The following is a 24551-nucleotide window of genomic DNA, read 5'->3' as shown; positions in this document are numbered from 1 at the left end:
CAGCAGCATCCCTCAGAAGCCCACCAGCACTAATGTCAATATAACCACCAGATTTACTGCCATCAACATTTAAGTTTAACCCAATTTAAAGGAGGGGGGAGTCCGAGACAACAAGATTTGGGATTGCACTTTAGAACCACTAGCAGAAGAGGTGGCCTAGACCCACTCTAAAGCCAAGGCATCAATAATAATATATTTGAGGTTGAGTAGAAAAGGAAAACTCAGAATCAAAGATGTCCTTATTCCTCCAAAACCACAACATCCAACAACCATAGCAGAACACCACCTTCCAAGGAACACCAGAAGCGGTAACCCTACTAGACTTGAGAGATTAATCTTAATCCAATCATCAAAAGCAAGCTCTGTGGAATCCAAAATGTGAGAAGGCATGAGAAGCGCAGTCCACAACATTTTGGCCCTCCTACACCACCTGAAAAGATGACTGCAAGACTCCACTTGAAACCCACAATGATGACAGGCAGGCTTAGTACACAACCCTCTCTTCCATCGCCTTTTATTAACAAACCTATCCAAGCATAATAACCACAAGAAGGTTTTAATCTTAGAGGGAACATATATTGAGCTTCCAGAGGAAAGCCCACTGCCAATCGTCAGAGTTATCCTCATTAATTGCAATGCTATAAGCAGATCTGACAGAAAAACAACCATTGGAGGTCGGACCCCAAATCCAAGCATCATCACCAGCATCCTCCAAAGCCACAGGGATAGCAGCAATGACACTAACAATATCATCAGGGAGCACTGCCCTTAGCTTAGCAACATCCCAAAACTTCCCATCACAAAAATCAGACACTTTGAGCAATAAATGGTCATCCTCAAGAGGACCAGAGGCCCAGTCAACAAGAGAACCAATCCCAGTCCAATTATCAGTCCAAAAAAGAGTGTTATCACCTGAACCAAGCCTACAAAGCAAACCATGCTAGTGAAGAGATATTTGCAACGGAATAACTCCCTGCCAAGTCCTAGAAGTCCCAGCAGATGCGTATTATGAAGTCCCATGAAGATGTGCATTATAAGAAGATGCCGATGAATAACTCCCTGCCAAGTACTAGAAGTCCCAGCAGGCTTGAGCTCATCCAGTAAGTTAGCTTTGCCACCTTTGAGATATTTGCAACGGAAGGTGTTAGCCCACAAGCCACAACCCCTCACAACCCCTCATCCCTCTGAAGCAACCTCCAACCTGACTTAGCAAGAAGAGATTGGTTCATAATACGCATCTTCTCGAACCCCAAACCACCCTTCAACTTGGGCAAACAAATCTGACCCCAATTGACCAAGTGCATCTTCGATACTTATGCACCAGTAGCTAGGATCACATCTATTAGAGTGCTGTTTGCTTTGGCATCTTTATATCACTGATATGTGCACCAAATGAATGTGAAAACTACATTTTTAAATGGTGATTTGGATGAAGCAGTATATATGGAACAACCAGAAGGGTTTGTTCTTCCTGGAAATGAAAAGAAAGTATGTAAATTAGTTAAGTCATTATATGGATTAAAACAAGCACCAAAACAATGGCATGAGAAATTTGATTTTGTGCTTTTGTCATATGGATTTAGACATAATAATGCTGATAAGTACATATTGTTGACTGAGCTTAAGCATTTGGCAGCTTAATTAGCTAATTAATGTTACAGTTTTGTAGTTAATTAGTTAGATTATGTTTGTGTAAGTTGAACACGTGGCTGTGTCTCATAGGACACCAATTGAATGGTAGTGCTGAGCTCATAGGCTCACGCATTTGGCATGCCTCAGCAATATGGTTGCTGTCCTCTTTATGGAACAGAATTGCAATGAATGAATATAAGAGTGGCGTGAGCACTAAGGGTGTATCACTGAGATTGAATTCATTTTTTCCTTCCCTTTCAGCTTCAATGCTGCTTCCTCTCTTGGCCTCAAATTAATTAATTAAACACTCCTTAATTCTACATGGTATCAGAGCGTAGGATTGGATCAAGGGGTACTGGGGCGTGATTTGTGTGAAGAAGAACAGAGTGAAACGAGCAAGGATTCGTGGTTGCAATGGCAAGCTCTGGAGGTGGTGAGCTACGAGCTCCTATCTTTGATGGTAATGAATTCGATTATTGGAAAGTCAGAATGATTACTATTTTCAAGTCACAAGGATTGTGGAAGCTAGTAGAAAAAGGGATTACAGTCCCTGAATCAAAGAAAAAGAAAAGTTCAAAGAAAGAAGAACATGCTGAAGGTGTAGATGTTGATGAAGAGATGGAAGCATACCTTGAAGAACAGCACATGAAAGATGCAAAGGCATTAGGCATCATTCAAGGAGCAGTCTCCAAAGAAATCTTTCCTCGAATTGTAAATCAAGAAACTGCAAAGGGAGCTTGGAACCTATTGCAGGAGGAGTACCATGGTGATGAACAAGCTAGATCTGTGAAATTGCAAGGTCTACGCAGAGAGTTTGAGTATATGAGAATGAGAGATAATGAATGTCTTGCTGATTATTTTTCCAGGTTCTTTGATTTAACAAACCAGATGGAGAAATATGGTGAGATCCTCTCACATCAGAGAATGGTCCAAAAGGTACTTATCAGCTTATGCAAGGTTTATGATCCAATGTGTGTAGTGTTAGAAAGAACTTGTGATCTGAATTCAGTTTCAGTACATGAAGTTGTTGGATCTTTGAAGAGTTATGAGCTTCGATTGAATAGACATGAAGAAGATGATGGACATACAGAGAAGGCATTTTCCAGTATGAGCATCACTCCAAAAGGCCAAAACACACAGAATAGGCCATATGCTCATGATGGAGGAAGGAAGGGACAGAAGCAATGGAAAGGAAAACCAAGTTTCAGGTTGCTGGAAAACAGGACAGAGGTGCTGACTCTGGGAAGCAGAAATGCAAGATTTGTGACAAGCTTCACTATGGTGACTGTTGGTTCAAAGGAAAGGTCAAGTGTCACAAATGTGACAAATTTGGCCACATGATGAAGGATTGTCATCAGCCTAACAGGAGGGGTGAAGTGGTGAATTATGCCAATCAGATCCAGGACACTGCCACAATGTTCTATGCATGTCATATGGCATCTGTGCAAAAGGAACATGGGGTCTGGTATCTTGATAGTGGCTGCAGCAACCATATGACAAGCTGTGAGTCACTTCTTATCAACATAGATCGAAGTGTGAGGTGCAAGGTCAAAATGGGGACTGGTGACTTAGTGGAATCTACTGGCAAAGGCACACTGGTGGTTGAAACAAAGAGAGGAGTCAGACACATACCTGAAGTGATGATTGTTCCTGGTCTGGATGAGAATCTGCTTAGTGTTGGACAGATGATTGAGCATGGATATTGGCTTGTTTTTGGTGATTTCATGGTTTCTATTTTTGGAGACAAGAATTTGCAGGAACCTATCACTACTGTAAAAATGAAAGGAAACAGATGCTTCCCTCTTTCATTTGACAGTGTTACTCCTTTTATGGCAAACTCAGTGACCACTATTGGATCAACCTGGAAGTGGCACAGAAGGTTTGGACATTTGAACTTTGGAAGTCTGAAAAGGTTACAAGAAAATGAGATGGTATATGGTCTACCAAGTTTGACGGACAGTGATCACATGTGTGAAAGCTGTGCAATGGGAAAAGCTCATAGGCAACCCTTTGACAAAGACAAAGTCAGAAAAGCATCTGATCTTTTGGAGTTAGTACACACAGATGTGTGTGGTCCCATGACAGATACAATTGGAGGTAACAAGTACTTTCTCACCTTTATTGATGACAAGTCAAGAATGTGTTGGGTCTATTTTTTGAAGTTCAAGTCTGATGCATTCAATGTGTTTAAGAAATTTAAAGCAATGGTTGAATTGCAATGTGGATTTAAACTCAAGAAATTGAGAAGTGATAGAGGGGGGGAGTATACCTCTCATGCCTTTGAGAAATTCTGTGAGGAGGTGGGAATTGAGAAGCAATTGACTGTTGCTTACTCACCTCAGCAAAATGGTATTGCTGAAAGAAAGAACAGGACCATAATGGAAATGGCCAGGACTATGCTCCATGAAAAGAAGCTGCCACAGAGTTTTTGGGAAGAAGCAGTCAATACTGCTGTCTACCTATTGAACAGGTGTCCTACAAATGCCTTAGACAACAAAACTCCATTTGAGGAGTACAGTGGGAGGAAGCCAGGTGTTAAACATCTAAGAGTCTTTGGTTCTGTATGTTTTACTCATGTTTCTGCACAAAATAGGCAGAAACTTGATGAAACTGGTCAGAGAGGCATTTTTGTGGGGTATGGAACTCGAGAGAAGGGTTATAGAGTTTTTGATCTGAAAAATAACAAGGTTGTTGTCTCTAGAAGTGTGATTTTCGATGAAAACTCACTGTGGGATTGGAACTCTAAGGAAACTGTTTATATAACAGTACCTTTTGAAAGAGAGGAGACAAGCAATGCTGCAGAAGGTGAGGTTGAACCTGCAACACCTGTGCAATCTCCAAGAGTGTCTAATGAGGCTGCAAGTGTGGAAAACTCATGTCCAAGTCCACTCACAGAAGGCTCAAATGGTGAAACAAGTATGAAAAGGACAGATGTTGCAATTTCTACAGCTGAAAGTGAAATTGGGATGTCTGATACCTATGATTATACTCCAAAGAAGTGGAAGAACCTCAATGAGGTGTTTGCTCAATGCAAGTTTAGTATAATAGAGCCTGAGAATTACACTGAAGCTGTCAAAGACCAAGCATGGCAGAAAGCAATGTCAGAAGAGATTGCTATGATTGAGAAAAACCAGACTTGGAAGCTTGTAGATAGACCAAGTGACAAGCCTATTGTGGGAGTAAAGTGGATTTACAAGATCAAACTTAATATGGATGGCACAATTCAGAAACACAAGGCAAGATTGGTTGCTAAAGGCTATACACAGAAGCCAGGAATTGATTTTAATGAAACCTTTGCTCCTGTGGCAAGGTTAGACACCATTAGAACACTGATTGCTCTAGCAGCTAAGAATGGCTGGAAACTCTTCCAACTTGATGTCAAATCAGCCTTTCTCAATGGAATTCTAGAGGAGGAAGTGTATGTAGATCAGCCAGATGGCTATGTTGTCAAGAATCAGGAGCACAAAGTGTATAAATTGCACAAAGCCCTCTATGGCCTAAAACAGGCTCCACGAGCTTGGTATGGAAATATTGACAGTTACTTGTTGGAATGTGGTTTTGAGAAAAGTCCTAGTGAGGCAACTTTGTATGTTAAAAGCAAGGAAGGCCAGGGCACACTTATTGTATCAATCTATGTAGATGACATTGTCTACACAGGAAGCAGTGACAGTATACTTGTGGAATTCAAAAGGGATATGATGAACAGATATGAAATGTCTGATCTTGGTCTGCTACATCATTTCCTTGGAATGAGAGTGATCCAGCTAGAAGGGAGTATCTTTATCCACCAAAGAAAGTATGCTCACAATCTGCTAGAGAAATTTGGCCTAAAAGATTGCAAACCTGTGTCCATCCCATTGTCAACAACTGATAAGTTAAGGAAGGAAGATGGAAGTGAGCCTGCAGATGAAGGCTTATACAGAAAACTGGTTGGAAGCTTGTTATATCTAACTGCCACAAGGCTTGATATTATGTTTGCAACAAGCTTGCTAGCTAGGTTCATGCATTGTCCCTCTGCTAAACACTTAGGAACAGCTAAAAGGGTGTTAAGATATGTGCAGGGAACCATTGACTATGGCATACAGTATAGGAAAGGAGATTCTGCCATTCTCATAGGCTATTGTGACAGTGATTGGAGATGAGGATGATATGAGATCCACATCAGGATATGCATTCTCTTTTGGGAGTGGTGCATTTTCATGGGCATCAGTCAAACAATATAGTGTTGCTCTCTCTACTGCAGAGGCAGAGTATATGAGTGCTTCAGAGGCCACATCTCAAGCTATTTGGCTCAGGTTTGTTCTACAAGATTTTGGAGAAGAGCAGGTTGAACCAACTACCCTACTGTGTGATAACACATCTGCAATAGCAATGTCCAAGAATCCTGTCTTTCACCAGAGGTCAAAGCACATAAAAAGAAAATTTCATTTCATAAGAGATGCTATTCATGATGGAGTGGTTGATTTGGTGTACTGCAAAGGAGAAGACCAACTCGCAGACATTTTCACAAAGGCATTAGCCAAAGACAGGTTCTGTTGGTTAAGGAGCAAGCTTGGTGTCAAGTCTGCCAAATCCTTAGAAGGGAGTGTTGACTGAGCTTAAGCATTTGGCAGCTTAATTAGCTAATTAATGTTACAGTTTTGTAGTTAATTAGTTAGATTATGTTTGTGTAAGTTGAACACGTGGCTGTGTCTCATAGGACACCAATTGAATGGTAGTGCTGAGCTCATAGGCTCACGCATTTGGCATGCCTCAGCAATATGGTTGCTGTCCTCTTTATGTAACAGAATTGCAATGAATGAATATAAGAGTGGCGTGAGCACTAAGGGTGTATCACTGAGATTGAATTCATTTTTTCCTTCCCTTTCAGCTTCAATGCTGCTTCCTCTCTTGGCCTCAAATTAATTAATTAAACACTCCTTAATTCTACACATATATTCTAAATTCACAAATGATTATGGTGTTATTATATGTTTATATTGTTGATGACTTACTAATATTTGGAACAAATATGAAAGGTGTATCTGAAATAAAGAAGTATCTCAATTCAAAGTTCAAGATGAAAGACTTGAATGAAGTGGATACTATCTTAGGAATAAAAGTGAAGAAGCATAATAAGGGTTATGCTTTGTGTCAATCACATTATATAGAGAAACTGCTTAACAAATTTAAGCATTTACAAATAAAGGAAGAGACTACTCCATATGAGTCTAATAATACTTCACTTAATTATTCTGGTAGATCAATTGCACAACTTGAGTATGCTAGTGTGGTGGGAAGCTTAATGTATGCAATGCATTGTACAAGACCAGATATTGCAATCTCAGTTTGCAAGCTTTCTAGATACACCAGTAATCCGGGTACTGCACATTGGAAAGCAATAAGTAGAGTTTTTGGTTATCTTAAAAGAACCATTCACATGAGTTTATTTTACTTTGAATTTCTAGCAGTACTTGAGGGATATTCAGATGCAAGTTGGATAACAAGTGCTAGTGATAATAAGTCTACATCAGGGTGGATTTTTACAATTGCCGGTGGAGCAATTTCTTGGGTTTCTAAGAAACAAACTTGTATAGCACATTCAACTATGGAATCTAAATTTATAGCATTGGTTGCAGCAGGCAAAGAAGCAGAATGACTTAGAAATTTATTATTGGAAATAAAGTTATGGCCACAACCAATGCCATCAATTTCTTTATACTGTGATAGTGAGGCTACTTTGTCTAGAGCATATAGTAAAGTATACAATGGAAAGTCTAAACATATTAGCTTAAGACATGAGCATGTCAGACAATTAATAACAGATGGAACTATTAATATTATTTATGTTAAGTCAAGTAATAATTTAGCAGATCCGTTTACAAAAGCACTCTCGAGAGACTTAGTAGTTCAAACATATAGTGGAATGGGGCTAAAACCCTTCATCGAAAACCACCAGTAATGGTAACCCAACTTTGTCTAGAACATCACTAGTTCAAAGTTTAATAGATAATAACAAGTTACTAATATGTGGTTGTAAAAAGCACTGAAACTCATAATAATAGCCCATTCTAGGATGATCAGTGCAAAACTGCTACGTTTAGGAGGATGAGTCATTATCTCTTAATGAGGTTAAATTTTAGTTTTATTTCATGTCTATATATAGTAGCAGAGACATGGGAAGGACCTCACCTATATGAGCATAAGAAGTGGTGCCACTTCTAACAAGAGTTGGGTTTTCTCTTGTAAATGTTCATGATACCAGGGTGAAGCACAAGGCCATAAAGCACAAGGCCATAATAGTGCTTAACTAGTTCAGAATTTTCTTTAAGGAAATATGATATAATCATGTGTGTGGTAATTCCGGTTTTAATATAAGAAGACTTGGTTTAAGTTAAGATCATCAAAGTTTTTGTTAAAACTTTGAATTACTTACACTAATTGAAGGTTTAATTTGAAAGACACCTTCTTGTATTCATGATGATATGAGTATGGTTATGACTAGCTAGAAAATAAAGGGGAATCGTTGGCATATTTAAATTGAGATTATGGCAATTTTATATACTATATATATATTTAAATTGGGAAGGATTGTTGACAATTTCAATATAAATATATAATTATATATCTATAGTGTCATATATATTTTGAATAGATTCAAATAAATAAGTCTCTGTATGAAACAGAGGGTTTGGACACGTACCTATGTTTAAATTCAAAGGGTGCCTTATCATTTGAACACTTGTATCTAAATTGAATGGATGCAACTAACATTCCATTTGAAAAGGCATCTACGTTCAAAGTGAATGGATGTCTCTAGCACCCATTCAGTTACATATAAACTCACATATGCCAACAGTTTGTATATATTAGAAATCCAATTGGTTTCTTTGCTTTTTCTCCTCTCCTCTTCCTCATATCATACAATTTCCTTCTTGAAATTTCTAAGAGAATTCTTTGATTTTGCTATATCACATATTCTAGACTTTGTTGTATCCTGGAAGTGATTTACCAAGAACCTGTTAGCAAACTCGTTTGAGTAGGGGCACATAACACTTTAAGGAAACGATCCAAATCGTACCTCAAAGTTGTTCTCCAAATTTCTACATCTACTCTAACACTTACTACCAGGAGAAGATCCCCAAAAAAAGTTTTTGTTCAACTTATCAATGCTATCACAAATAGACTTAGGCAGTTTAGCAGTCTTGATAGCATAAATAGGAATGGCTGAACTAACAGCCTGAATCAGATCGAGTGGCCCTACCTGCCATAGAAAGAGAGTTAATCTTCCAAGCTGATAATCTAGCTTGAACCTTATCCACAATATCCTTTAGTCACCCAAGTATGTACTAAAGGGACTCCAAGGTAACAACCCAAACTAGTGCTCAAAGGACTACCACATAAAGAACTAATACTCCTAGCCAAATCCTTAGAGGTGTTAGGGGAACAGAACACAATCGATTTCTCAAAACTGACAACTTGGCCAGAACAAGCACAAAACTGATCAAGGTAATTCTTTACAACAGTTGCATGGGCCATGGAATCTTCACTGAACAAGATAATGTCATCATCAAACATGAGATGAGAAATAGCAGGCCCAGACCTACTAACCTTCACTGGCTTCCATTTCTTTAATCTAACAGCTTAATTCCATAATGATATGGCTTAATTTTCAACACAAAGAACAAAAAGGTCCGGATAATGAATCCCCTTGCCTAATTAATGCCCCTACCAGGAGGGAAATGCTCAGTCAACTCACCATTCACAATGAACTGATAGTCAACTTTCGTAACACAAGCCATAATAAGATTAAGAAGGCTACCAGAAATCCCAACTAATTCAATGAGAACATTCCTAATAAACCCCAAACTAAGCCTATGATAAGGCTTTTGCTAAATCAATCTTCCAAGCCATTAAACCCTTCTGAGCCTTTGTTTTCTTAAAATTATGCAACACCTCCTGGGCAATAACCATGTTATCAGTGATGTGCCTACCAGGAATAAAGCTAACCTGGTTAGGACTTATCCACTTCTTCATAAGAGGTCTGAGTCGTGAAACAATGATTTTGGTGACCACTTTATAAAGCGTGTTACAAAGACTAATAAGGCGATACTGAGAAATCAATTGAGCCCCTTCAATTTTAGGAACAAGGGCAATGAGAGTGCTCCCAAGACCCAGTGGAATTGACCCATGAGAGAAACAATGATTAACCATTCAAATAATGTTAGGACCACAAGTCATCCAATGTTTCTGAAAGAAACCAGCAGGGAAACCATCAGGCCCAGGGGCCTTCATAGGACCAATAGCAAAAAGGCTCTCTCAAATCTCCTCAATAGAAACATCAAGGCTAAGAGAATCCAACTCACCAGCATAAACCTTAAGGAAAATAAGCAGGAAGAACAGCAACAGAATCCTCATTAGCTTCCTCCCTAAATAAATGGTTAAAATGATTAACAGCAATAGATTGAATCCCACCCTTATCAGTAACCCAGGAACCATCTGCCGCCATAAGCCCAACAATCTTATTTCTTCCTTGGCCAAAAAAAAAAAAAAAAACAATCTTATTTCTTCTTCTACCAATTTTGGTAGATAAATGGAAAAGGCTTGTATTCCTATCACCATCTTGAAGCCACTTGACCCGAGATTTTTGTTTCCAAAAGCAAGCCTCCTGATCTAAAATGGAATTGTATTCACGTTCCAGCATTTGCTCAAGATCAAGCAAAAAATTAGAAGCATTGACACATAAAGCTCTTTGAATACCATCAAGCCTAGCCAAAATTCTCTTCTTCTTATGAAAAAGGTGCCCAAAAATTAACCTCAACATTCCATTTCTTGAGATCAAAGGTAACTGCAGCAAGCTTATCCTGAATTCCCAAATCAGCAGCAGACCAAGAGTCAGAAATAAAAGGTTTAAAATCCTCATGTAACATCCACATGCTTTCATAACGAAAAGGTTTCTTATTGGTGTCAGTCCTCCAAGCATTATCCAAAGAGATAAGAATAGGACAGTTATCAGAAGAAGTCTTGGGGAGGTGCTTAACATAAGCTTCAGGAAAGGAGTGTCTCCAAGCAGGGTTACAAATAGCACGGTCAAGTCTAACCCAAACCAGCCTACCTTGATTGTCCATACCTTTCCAAGTGAACTTAGGGCTAGCAAAGCCGAAATCAATAAACTGCCATTTGTGAATCCACTGACTGAAACTACCATGTTTAAATCTCATAGAGCCACCCTTTTTATCACTATTGCTAACCACATCATTAAAATCCCCAGAAATGAGCCAGGGAAAATGCTGATGAGTAGCAACAATAGATAAGTAATGCCAAAGGAGCTCTCTTTTACTACTATTAGGGCTGCCATAGACAGCAGTAAAAAGCCAGGGAGAACCATCAGAACCCATAAAAGCCACAGTAATAGTCTGATCCATAACATCGATAACTTCAACTCCAACAACATTATTACTCCAAAGCAGCCAAATGCCTCCAGAGAAACCTTGAAGCATCAACTACCTTAGAGTTAGGGAAACCAAGACCCTTAAGAACTTTCAAAGCCCTACCCCCACTGATTATAGGCTCAACAATTGCAGCAACATCACATTTATGTAAAATAACAAGTTCCCTAAAAGAACTCTTAAAACCAGACCTTCCAGCACCTCTCACATTCCAGCATAACACATTCATCGTTAAAACATAAAGGGAGGGGAAGGACAGAGAGGAAAAACCTTAATTAAGAGAAGTATCACCCTTCCCCACAAGAGAAGAGTGATCAACATGCATCTCAGCATCAGCATCTGCAGCTCCATGGCCAGCCTCTAAACTTTCAGGGACAAAAGAGAGAAGAGGATCACCAGTGTCCATGGAAGCATCCTCATCTCTACCAATAGATCCTCCAATATTAAGAGGCTGATGCCCAAAGATAAATGAATTCTCCTCATGCACAACAACATCCACCAAAGGAAGTTGTTTTGCATCCAACCATACACCTTTAGTGGCCCATAAACAACACATCACACATGTTGATGTTCCCTCAATTTAGCCACCTACGTCACCAAATAAGTATGGGGTGTTAAAGGTTATTTTTTTTTTGTCTGAAAAAGGTTTTTGTTTGAAAGCTCATAAAAACACAACAGAATAATTAAAATTTTTAAAGCTTTTTATTTCTCTCCATTGCCTCTGTCCAAACTAGGTTCTTTATGGCCTCAGAGTTCTATGTTCAGAAGATTTGTGTTCCAGCAAGTATGTTGTGATTCTACTATTAATCAAAAGTTATTTTTGTAGCTTACTCCCAATTTCAATGCCATATAGTCAGAATTCGAAAAAAGTCAACAAAACAAAAAGGAAAATGATCGCTTCGACCATGAAGCAACTTCACAAAAGTTTAAAATTGGAGAAATGAAATAAATACATATCAAAAGAACTCTCTTTATTCTTGATCCACACAAAATGAAAAAAAAAAAAAAAAAAACTTTCCTTTACTAGTTAATAATATACAGTATATACACACAAAAGCCAAAGGGAAATGGAGAATAAGTATAAGATTAAAAATTAAGAGGCCTTCAAATGAAAGTTCTTAAACCTGAGGAGTTTATTGTTTACAAACAAAGAAATAATGTGTTGTGAGTTCTCTATTTACATTGTATCTATACCAAAGATGGAAAATTGAACCTAAAAAAAAAAAGAAATAGAAAAGAAAAAACCTCAGGATAATTACAATCACTGGAAATTTTAGAAGCCACTATGCAACTGTCAATGCCATTTCCATTGCTGGTGCATCAGCTGCTGTTTGTTTTACCGAATATTCAACCATAGACGGAAAAAACTTGGTATAATGGAATTCAATTTGTAGCCGGTGGTGAAGAGGTGTTGATGCCATCAAACCTTTCTTAAGGTCCACTAGCAATTCCCTTATGGGAATAGCAGCCAAAAAGCTCTTAATATACTCTTTGCATGATTCTTTGCCTCTGCATACAACCTCCACTTCTCCATCACTGTTTTCCGAATCTTTCTGGCTGACTACAACAGCCCCTTTGGCTTCAGTCTCCTCGGAATTTTTCAGTTGGACTTGAACAGGTGGTTTCTCATCTGATGCTCTAGTCTCATTGGGTAATCTTTGGATTGTTGTGTCTTGATCGAATTTTAGGATATAGGCCTGGTTGCAAGCTTCATGCAGCCTCTCCCCCAATGTATCAATTATGTAGAAAGCATCCTGCTCTACCTTTAGAACAAAGAAATGGTCATTCCAACTGACGATGTAGATCAAAGGTTCATTATTGCAACCACATTCTGATGCAGAACGGCTGATCTCATCCCATATGTTATCAAACGACATGGCACCATGAAGGAAATCGAAATCCCCGTTTTCTAGTCCTTCTGGATGGAAGAATCCTATGAAAGACTTCTCTGGAAATACAGAAAGAGGACGGATTTTGGCTTGGAGGATAGTCTCAAGATCAAAGTGCTTGTCCGGGAAGCGCTCTATGTAGTCCTTGTTATTGCAGAGAGATCTCCACTCAGATGATCCATCTCGGATCAGGCTGTCAAATTCAGACTTGATAGGCATCTCATCTCGGTTGGATTTCAACCAATCCGCAATGACTGCAACCAGGGCTGTGCAAGCACTCTCTCCAGCAGCACGTTCGCTCCTTTGATCAATTGAAGCGAAAAAGACTTGGGTTTGAAGCTTCATTTGTCCATCACGGCTTGTTACTTCCTTGTTCTCCCAAATGCCTACAGCAAAGTTCTCATCCCCAAATTCAGATACCGAACCTTCTGTTTTATGCCCCTTCTGGAATGAAAAGAAAAACAAAGTCTTAAAAAATGAATAAAAACAGTGAACATGAGCATGAACAGAAAACAACAGTGAAAAGTTGAATATGTACCCCAAAACTGGACTCATCGGAGGAGCTAAGCTGCCTACGATCAAAATCAATATCATCTCCACCCTCTTCTCCATAGTGTTTTTTCAGAAGAGACTCTCCTTTGGCTTTAGGAGATCTAAAGCTCAATTTCCTCTTCCTCCACGGTAGGATTCTTCCCATTGAACTCTGCAACAAGTTCGGCCCATAGACTGGTGCACTGAAATTGTCAACATGCAAGCCACCACCTACATCTAATTTCCGGTTACTGTAGTGGATCCAAAACTCATCTTGGCCATTAGTATCGGTATTGGAGTAGAATAAGGCTCCAGCACAGTTTGCATAGGCTAATGTTTCATAACTGATTGACCGCCTTACACCAATATCCTCCTTACTCGACTCTGATTCCCCTTCAGCATCATCATCTAGCGAATCTGTGTCAAATAGATAATTGGATGCAGCATCCTCACTTCTATTGGAACTTTTGCTATCACTGCCATCTTCCTTGCGAAAGGCCTTCTTTGATTTACCAGATGAAACATAATCTGTAAAGATTTTCACCCTTCTCAGTCCTGCTTTAAGTGCAGAAAACTCATCTTTTTCTGTGGAATTAGCTTCATAAGGATGGGGTGATGCCTGCATTGTCTCTGAAAGTTCTTGAGTAGTTCTCAGTTCCAATAAGCTGAGAGATATCTGTCATTATCGAGGAATGCAAATTAAGAGAAATGTTCATATTCAGAAACGAGAAAAAGAACCCAACCTGGAAAAGAGACATGAGAAAAAAAAAGATGAACAAAATAGTAAATCACCCGAGAATTCCAACTAAAATATAGGTAGTACTTACAGAAAGTGAGGGGATAGAGTCAGAAGCACCAGCAGGGACATTAAGAGGAATGATTAACCCAAGTTCCTTTTCCTCTGGTGCTGAAGCATATTGCGCTAGGTTCAATGATGCAGTTCCAAGAACACCAACTTTGTTTCTCAATCCTTTGTTCTCAACCTAATTCATTAAAACTGAATCAGTGATGTCATCAAGAAATCACATGATGGATGAGACAGAAATTAATGATAAACTATAAACCAAAGAAGCTCATAAAGAAAACAATTACAATGCTGCAATTGGAAATTATGTATTAAAGAAGGCAATGAGAAGCTAGAAACTAAGCTACATCTTTGGAGATGAGAGCAGTTTTGCTCACCTCCTTTAACTTAGGTGTATGTTCACCTCCCATCTAAAATGTTGCCATGTGTTTAAAAAATTAATCATGAGTTAATCTATTGTATTTAATTATTTATGATATTATAATGATGAGAGAGAAAAATAATTTGACAACTCTTTTCTACTTTTATCCTTATCTTTTATTACTCAACTTTTTTCCACTTTTTTATTACCTATTAATTTTTATTTTCTCTTTTATTTAATTATTTCTAATAATTTTTGCTTCTTTTTTTTTTTGCTCTTCTCCAATACGCCTCTAGTATCTAAAAAACCACATGCATTTATTAATTTTTGCTTTTTTTTTTTTGCTCTTTTCTAGTATGCCTCCAATACCCAAAAAAACCACATCCAATTTTTTTTGGTCTTCTCATGTATACACCTTTTATCTACTTTTTTAATTAATTAAAAAAAATAATCCAATAACACATTTTTTTTTTGCCTAAGAATTCTTCTTTCTTGTCTCATACATGACCTTTTCAGATCAAACAAATTCTTAGGTCAATCCAAGGTGTTGCAGCATTTGAAGAGAGAAGAATAGTTGCAACGACATTTTTTTTTTTTTGAACTCATGTAACTTTTTTATTAGATTTTCTATATATGTAAATGAGTTGTTTTAGATTTTTTTTTTGCCAACATTTTAGATTAAACTTTGCAAATGAGGTTTTTGTTCGAATTGCAAATGTGTTGTTAGAATATTTTTATTTTTTAATTAATTAAAAAAATAGATAAATGTGTATATAGGAGAAGACCCAAAAAAATGGATGTGATTTTTTGAATACTAGAGGCGTACTGGAAAAGAGCAAAAAAACAAAAAAAGTAAATTATTAGAAATAATTAAATAAAAGAGAACAGAGAAATTAACGGGTGATAAAAAAAAGTTGAGTAATAAAAGATAAGAAATAAGAAAAGAGTTGTCAAATTATTTTTTTCTCTCATCATTATAACATCATAAATAATTAAATACAATAGTTAACTCATGGTTAGTTTTTTAAACACGTGACATTATTTTAGATGGGAGGTGAGCATACACCTGAGTTAAAGGAGGTGAGCAAAACTGCTTTCTTTGGAGATTACATTACACTACTAGATAATTTGAGTATTAATGAGAACAACAAATTGTTTGGTATATTATATTCCCATGTTTCAAATAAAACAAGTCTTTATCGTAATATTGCCAATGTTCTGGAGAAAAGAATATGCTGATATATACGGCTTTTAACTGAGTTTCAAACATTTGGGATTAATGTTGTACTTAGCCTATAAAAAGGATCTATGATCAGAATATTCTTTTCAAACATTTAAAGAAGAATATTCTGCTCAATTTGACAATAAAATAATTCCTACAAATTTTAAAAATTTATTCTTCATGCAAAACTCCGGTCATGTTGACAACTAAAATTAATATTCTTGTATTCTTTTTAAGATTTGGGGATGGTTAATTTACTTCTTTTTTCATCTTGATCTTGAATATATATATATATATATATATATATTGTCTCATAAATCATTCTCAGCTAAGAAATACAGGGTGTTTAGGAAACAAAACAAATCAAGAAATGTCCAGTTACTATATTTATTGATCAACATTAAACAGGCTCTAATTTCTTAGGAATAAAAAAAATCACAAAAGCCAAACAACATAGGAAACAGAGAGCAATAAATCACATCAAGGGACCACACCAAGCTTAGATTTCCTTTTTTGTTTGTTTACAAAAATCCAAATATCAGAAATTAATGATTGCACAACAAGAAAATTGAAAACCAACCTTGGTTCTGTCACAAATAGTCAACAATCCACCTAAACCAGAGATTTCAAAGAACAGGAGCCAAATTTATGAATGAAATATAATCAAACCTCAAAAAATAAAAGGCAGAGACTCACATTGAAGACTGTAATTGCAAGCTCCCAAGGATAGAACACACCTTCCTTGTAACCAGACAAACTGCACACACTCCTGAACTCCTCATCCCATTCCACCACCCCATCATCACTAACTCCACCTTCTTTGGTGAAATTTCTCTTCACTGAGCGTCTCAAAGACCCCAAAGCCATACCCTTCTGACCCTTCCATTTAATCTCAATCAAAGCTCTTTTCTCACCCTTGAATTGTGTTAAATCCAACCCTTCAAGCCTGCGCAGAATAATGACTACCTCAAATTTCTTGGAGGAAAGTGGTGGCCACCTGATCAACTTCACCACCATTGTCAATACTCAATACTAAGGGTGAGGCTGAAACATGAATGAAATAGAAAGGGACAGGTATAAAAACTATATGGGGTGACAGAATTTGAAATTTAAAGAGATGGGTATGGAAGATTAGCAGAGAGATTGAAGAATTATGAAATAAAAATAGAGTTTTGAGATGAGAATCGAAATGGGTTTTGGTCTTTTGGATTTTTGGGATTGATATGATCAAAGATTAGCAGAGGAATAGATATAACAAGACTCTGAGAAGGGAAAAGAGAGATTGAAATGGACTTTTATAGTTGGAATATGCCGTTTGTGTGTGTGTGAGAGAGAGAGATGCCGGCAGTAAAATACACACCTAAGAACCAACGTCTCTATTTCTAATTAGAAGTGTATTTGCAGTGGGTGTCCTTCAACTACTTGCTTATTTCTACCCGACTCCCTCTACGTATCTGGTATCTATTGCCTTATTAATTCATTGATTCCCTAATTTTGGAAATTCCCTTGTTTTTCTTGATATTCCTAGAATCTGGGGATGATTCAAATCTTGATAAGATCTGGTCTACCAAAATCGTTAAGATTGTTACTCTTGTTTGTTTCTTAAACTAGATGAATTACACACATGTGAGCTTAATGTGTGTAATTTAGATAAATTACTCAAATGTGAGCTTAAACTAAATAGATATGACGTAACGAAATTTATAATAAGAATATAATGAAAGATGTGTACATTTGGACGAGAGTAAGCAAGTTAGAAGTTGAGTAGCCAATGGCTATTTGATCTTGTAGATGTTACCTAGTCTCCGTTTGTTAAAAGATAGAGTTCCAAATTCATATCTCATGTCGTGATTAATAAATAAAAAATTTGAAGTGGAGCAATGTTATTACTATCTATATCATCCTTAATTTTAAACCTCTTATTAAAATTGTTTTAAGTAATAGAACCATTAATTCATAGCCTCCTAGATGTCTTAGAGTTTTCTAATTACCCTAGTCATTTTTTACACCCTATCCTTTTTTCTGGCCCTTGACGCCAAATTTTGAACAAAAGCCCAAAATTTAACAGCTAAACTCCAAACTTAAGTTTATCGTATTGGAAAGGTACTTATAAATTGAATGTCAATAGGGTTGGCATTTCATACACCTATGTCCAGGCTTGGGCATGGTCATTCGTGATTGTACAGGTGACTTATGCTGCAACCAAGAAAATGCGAGACTACAGTTAGCAAGAGACTTAGGGATGGGAAATATTGTTCTAGAGATGGATGTTGAAGAGGTAGTTAAACGACTAAATGATCCTTCCTTCCCTTTTGCAGAGGATGGGGTTTTAGTACAACACATTAAAGATCCCTTGGCAAATTTTGATGAGTCTTGTTGTCAATTTCGACGGAGGGATTACTATAGAGCCGCTCACTTATTAGCAAATTTTGCTTTGTCTAATCATGGCTTTCATTTTGTGGTTAGATGTATTTTCTAACCCTTGCTGGCTGGTGATATTTTGTATGAGGATTTGAACTCTTATAATGGAATTTCGAAGGTTTCCTCTAAAAAAAGAAAAAAAAAAAAAAAAAACAGAGCTAAACTCTTGTTTGCAACTTTGCATCCTATTTTGGCATAAGATAAGAGGCATGTCAGCATTGGGCCAAAACTCAAGATGTGTTGTAGGCCCAGAGTCCAAGATTACGAAAGCGTACAACCCCATATTGTAATGAAAGCCCAGTTCAACCAAGAATGTTTAGCGCAGCCCCTGTAAATACAGCCACATTTAGAATCGCACAATTAACCGAAAAAGAAGTCAGATAAGCGCGAGATCATTCATTCGTATATTCTTCTGGTCTATGCCCGCAACCACATAGAAAGACGTTCGTGTTTCCTTGCATCCTAGCCGTACACGTGGCCGAGATACTTTTGAGGGTAACAACTCTAAACCATGTGCTCTAAAAGGACAATTCTATTCCCTAAAGTAATTAATCATAATTCAATGCCTTAAAGCACCCCTAAAATATACTAAACAACAACTACACTAATGCACTTCAATAATCCCAAAAACCTTACATAAATTATATAAAATGAAAAACAATTAAAATTAAGTTAAACTAGGACTCGTTTGGTTCACATAATCCTATCTTCTTTTCGAGGGAAAGAGAATGTAAGATTCTCATTACTATGTTAGGTAATATTGAAAAAGTAAACCAAGACTTAACTTTTTATTTACATTCTCATGTTTGGCATTTTCAAATATTAGCAGGGGCATATTTGCCAAAAGAAAGTGCAATAAATGTTTTCCCAAGAGAATGGAAAACAAAACTCAAGCTGGAAGGAGGAATTCATTTTCCTCCTTTTGAGTGCATCAGATTCCCATGGGTCAGGAAATTCCATTCACTGCACTTACCAAACGTAGAAATGAAATTGATTTCTCATTCTCAAGCCTCCAAAAATTGAACCAAACGAGCCCTAGCTGTCGATAGAGAATGAAATTAAATAAGAAGAAGTTGAGGACTCCGAAAAAGTTTTACTCTCACTTTGCGGTATCTTATAAATTTTTGTACGTAATAACGGTATATTGACATTTTTTTAACAAAATTGATAAAGAGATCTCCTAATTAATAATAGTATAGATTAGAATTTCATTGTGGCAATAAAAACCATGGTTTTATGGTCCTGCCTTCCAAGACTGTAGTGTCTCCAAATGTTGTCGGACACCTAAAAACTGTTGTGGATAACAATTCTAGGTCACTCACAACAGTTTTGGTGTTTTGTAAAAAAACCAAAAACTATAGTGTCTCACTGTTCTAGGGCACTCACAACAATTTTGAAAAGTAGCTATCCACCTGCTTTTTAAAATTGCAGTGAATGAAAGTTGTTGGGCCTATTAATTAAAAATTTTAGTTGCCTAATTAAAGTGACGGTGGGATTGACGAACTTGACGATTTTGAATTATGTGAGACACATAAGACACTTACAAGGAGTAAATTGAGACAATAAACTTTAAGAGGGTAAAGTGAGACGAAATTATAATTTCATGGGGTAAATATGCAATAAGCCATTGATTTAATATCATGGATATTTGGCGTTTTTGGATAATTTGCAAAAAAAAAAAAGACGCTTCATCCAGTGTAAGCAAAAGACTACCTTTTGCACCTAAACCAATCAGTACGGCGCAAGTCCCCTCCATTCTCCAGTGCATGGTAGATTTGATGAAGAAGAATTCAATTTTAAATGGGGCTTGTTTTCTACGGGTGAGAAGTGAGGACCTTTTTTGACGTGGGTTTTGCAATTATGTCTCTAACATAAGAAGATAACCGTACATGTTGTTCAAGCCCACATGGGACCAACTATAAAGTGCATGTGTTAAATCCATAGGCCTAACTCATCCTCAAAAACTGGCTTGTAAGGAGAGGATTGCCCAAGGCTTATATAGTGCACAACCCAACCATATCCTGGCGATGTGGGATATTTAACACCCCCCCCCCCTTAATGCTAGGGTTGGGCCCACTGCTACATGACCGAATTCCACTAAACGAGAGTCCAAATGCCACATAGCAAACCCAACCAATTCTAGGATACATCGGGTCACAAGAATCAGTTGGGCCTAATTAATGCCGAGAAATACGAACCATCGGCTTTGATACCATGTTAAAGCCCACATAGGACCAACTATAAAGTGTATGCGTTAAACCCATCAGCCTAACTCATCCTAAAAAATCGGTTTGTAAGGAGAGGATTTCCCAATACTTATATAGTGCACAACCCAACTATATCCTGGCGATATGGAAGATTTAACACATGTGTCGCTCGCCGTCGTTGATAATCGCTAAAATTTATTGATGGTTGTCGTCAATCATCGATGGGATGGGAATGAGGGAGGTTAATAGACTATTTGGATTCTACTGAAAAAGGTGATGAGAGATGGACTAAGAGAGAGAAAAGAAAAAAGAAAGAGTTAATTACAAAGTACCCCTCCCAAGTTTGCTGTCATTTTCAATTTCCCCATAAGGTTTCAATTTTTTCAATGTACTACATGTAGTTTTCAATTTAAATCAATATGGCAAATGCAATTCTTCCGTTAAATTTGACCGGTTGGTCAACCATTAATAGGTGTGACTCTTTGTGGGCCCGCCTCTCAGTTGATATGGACTCAACACAGATGATTGAATCTCTCTCTGCCCCCTCTTCTTCTGCATATCCACCCTCATCAAACCCTTCTTATTCTTTTAATCTCTCTCTCTCTCCCATTCTCCCCTTCTTTTTCTCCTGATCCATACCCCTCAAACTCTTCTTCTTTTCTTTCTCTCTAGCTCTCCTATTCTTCTACAGATCCACCTCACTCAAACCTCCTTCTATTTCTATTTCTAGATTATTATCTGTTGTTAATGACTGTTTCCTTTCCTGAGACTTACCATTAAAGTGGGCCAATGTCATTAATTTTCGAATCATTTATGCAAACTTTCAATGAACTGCAAACAGAGTTTCTTACCTCGTTTCATATTTCTTCTTAATTCAACGGTTGCTTCTTTTCTAGAAGGCGTGCACACACATGAATGAGGTTTATTGTCTTCAAAATCTTGCCTTGTTCCTGCTGAGATTTCTTACTATTACATGCTTCTCCTTTTGGCTGTCATATTATGATTAATATTTTTTATTTGAATCACAGTTAATAAAAATAAAAATAAAAACTGAAATGCCACTTGTAGATGTTAAACCTTGACAGATTTGTCCTGAGTTAGTATATATTCATTCCAGAGGGAGGCCTGTCTCTGTCACTTACTCAACTTTGTATTGCCATGGCACATCAACCTAAGATGGTACACTACTACCTTTGTATTGCCTTTTTCAGCGATTTTAGAAGTCTATATTTCTCTTTTTGTAAATTCATAAAACAGGGGGACTTAAAAGATATTTTCTTTTGGCACTTGCAATCAATCGGAATTTTAGTCAGAACATTTGACATGTTAGTCAAAGTACGTAAAACCCTATTTGCAAGCAAAACACTGCATCTGCAAGCACCGAGCACTCGGCATGCTACCGAAGGCTCAGTACACCGAGCTCTTAGTAGACTACCGAGCCCTCGGTGACCTATCGAGCGCTCGGTAGTGTAAATTTTCTTTTCTGCTTCTACGTATACAAACATATTAGGCTGAAACTTTTTTTTTTTTTTTTTTATGGTTAGATTTCCAGTGGAAACTTGCTGGAAGGTGTTGTATGAAGTGATTGGTGGAAGGCCTGGTGCAGTGGGCCGACCTGTGCATTAAAGTCCTTTCATCTTTTTATCTTGACCAATGACCATAAACAAGTATAGTGATTGCAAATACTCATCCGTTTTATGATTTTTATCCCAATGTTTTTTTTTTTTCCAATTTTTCTTTCCCAACTCACTTGTATTCATATATTAAACTCTAAAAAAAATAATTAAACTTTAAGAAAGGTCAAAAAAGATAAACCATGTCCAATATTTTGATGACACATCGAGTTGAGAAAAATAACATTTTCCTTAAAATGCCAACATCAGCAATATCAATTGTATCTTGGCATGCCAACTACTACTCTTCAAATGCAAAATTTCAATTCTTTTGAGTTTGTTTTTGATAAATCTTCTTCTGCTTCTGCCTTACAAAGCAAGTAGTAATGCATTATCAGGTCATGTCGATTTTCTAGGCATTTGTAAACAATGAGAACGATGAGCAAGCCAGAAGATATATAGATTATATATTTATCGCAACTCAGTTTCGTCCCTAGTCTCTATCAATGTTGTGAATTGTTGACCGGTCAATGACTTTCTTGATTTGTTAAGACTTCCAAAAAATCCTTGTTCAATTTTTTAAAAATTACTGTTCTAACATCGATTGTGTAAAAGAAAAAATATTATAAGCGCAAGGCAAGTACCAAAATCCAATTCTTTTGTTTCATGTCTTAGGCAACTTGTATTCTATGAAAATAAAAATAGAAAATTAGGATTAAATACCAAATATCAATAGTTTTTTAATAAAGCAGCAAGACACTAATATTTTTTTGTTTAGGTACTAACCTAGAGTAAAACATTTTGGATTAGGTCACAAATCAGTTTGTTATACAGTTGTGACTGTCGAACAGTCACAGTTGTGACTATTTAAAATTTATAAAAAATCAAAATTTTTAAAGGTTTCATACTTTTGATTTAGGTTTGGGGGATGAAGTCCTATAACCTAAAGACTAAATAAAAGTTTAAGCCTTGCAAATATTGAAAAAAAAATAAATCAATAAAAAAGTTATGACTATTAGACAGTCACAGTTTAATATAACCATATTTTTTAAAGTTGGTACCTAAACTGAAATTTTGTACCTAAAGTAAAATGACATAAATGTTTTAGTAGTTGAAATGAAAAAACATTATAATTTGGTACCTAAAGTCAATGGACCTAAATAAAAAGGCTTAGGCAATTTGTAAGTAGCTTAATTTTGATTCTTTTTTGTATTAATTAATAGGTATAGAGGTAGCCATCTCTCTCTTTCTCTATCTCATATCTTGAATTTCTTTGTACTTAAACATGTGGTATGTCACACTAGACTAACATACAGTTAGAAGGGCTCATAGCTCTAGTACAGTACGGGGCTTCTTTTATTTGTGCCTTAGGAACTTTATCCAATTAGTGAGGGTGGATGAGATAATAAGTTAGAATTAGAAAATGTCTAGAATTCAATTTTCTCTAATATATATAATTAAAAAAATAACGAATTATACAACTATAATTGATCAAGTTCTCTTTTATCTCTTCCCGGTTAAATAGCCACTTGAAATATTGTTTGGACACAATTAATACAACTCTTACCTCATAGTCAAGTCAACACATCACAATTCACAACTCTTTGTGTTGTGTGGCTAGGCTTGTTTCATTATTTTTTCATTGTAAGTGTTGTTTGTCGTTTTAATATTGTGAAGAATCTCTTGGATTTGGCCAAAGACTAAAAAAAATAAATGAGATGGGGCCACAGTTTACTCTGTAGCCTACTGTGGGTATTTGTCACACACAGTTCATTAATGCTAAAAAATTACTCTCAATCAAAAGAGCTACAAACTTCCAAAATTACTCATTTTACCTATTTAACCTATCTAAAAATAACGAAAATTTAAATAAACCAGGAGATTTTTATTTGCAAATAATAAAAATAAATATATTTGTATAAAAAACTTCTTATATGTTCTGTTATACATTTTATTAATAAAATCAGCCAGAATCAATGTTAAAATTAAATGATCCATGTTAGCTGAAAAGGAAAATGTGATAGAATTAAAAAATAAAATTAAATGGCACCACCCCACGAAGAATAAAGTGGAATAAAAGATAAGACTTGTTAATATGCTTCTTATACTTTTCAACGAATTCAATACACCAACATTAAAAATGCAACATACCAGTATACCACTCAAATATTAAAGAGAAAATAGGAATATCAGGCCTCCCACATTTTCGAAAAGTATATGAATTTTTTCAGAAATTGCTTTTCCGTAACTGCAAGTCTGCAACAGTTTTGTATCCATATTTTTAAAAAGAACTCACATTTGACATTTCTATAGTTTTTCTCATTTTTCAACTTAAATAACTTGCTAGCATAGTGCATTCCATATTTCCAACTTTTGAAAATGGTCCTCTTTTTCTGTACAGACAGCTTGTTAGTATTATTGGGTTCTCTTCGTCTGTCAAAT

General features: G+C 36.6%; 1 protein-coding gene and 1 pseudogene across 2 annotated transcripts; one reads left to right on the top strand and one right to left on the bottom strand.

The window, feature by feature from the left end:
- The first annotated feature begins 6643 nt into the window (after nt 1-6643).
- Nucleotides 6644-7270, top strand: LOC147291343 (secreted RxLR effector protein 161 pseudogene; annotated as a pseudogene).
- A 4876-nt stretch (nt 7271-12146) lies between these two features.
- On the bottom strand, nt 12147-17230 carry LOC147291342 (uncharacterized). 2 transcript variants are annotated; one of them, XM_086237293.1, is made up of 4 exons: nt 16565-17230; nt 14308-14463; nt 13488-14156; nt 12147-13390 (listed from the first exon to the last, which is right to left on the bottom strand). In XM_086237293.1, the coding sequence occupies exons 1-4, from the start codon at nt 16883-16885 to the stop codon at nt 12344-12346; spliced, it is 2193 nt and encodes a 730-aa protein (XP_086093419.1). In that variant the 5' UTR covers nt 16886-17230; the 3' UTR covers nt 12147-12343. The 2 variants fall into 2 exon arrangements, with proteins under 2 accessions (XP_086093419.1, XP_086093418.1); XM_086237292.1 differs by having other exon boundaries at nt 12147-13393; nt 16565-17225.
- Between the last annotated feature and the right edge of the window lie 7321 nt (nt 17231-24551).

Source organism: Dryas octopetala, chromosome 3, assembly GCF_963921425.1.
Source record: "Dryas octopetala chromosome 3, drDryOcto1.1, whole genome shotgun sequence".
NCBI classification, from domain to species: Eukaryota; Viridiplantae; Streptophyta; class Magnoliopsida; order Rosales; family Rosaceae; genus Dryas; species Dryas octopetala.
This window is presented reverse-complemented; position numbering and strand designations above follow the sequence as displayed.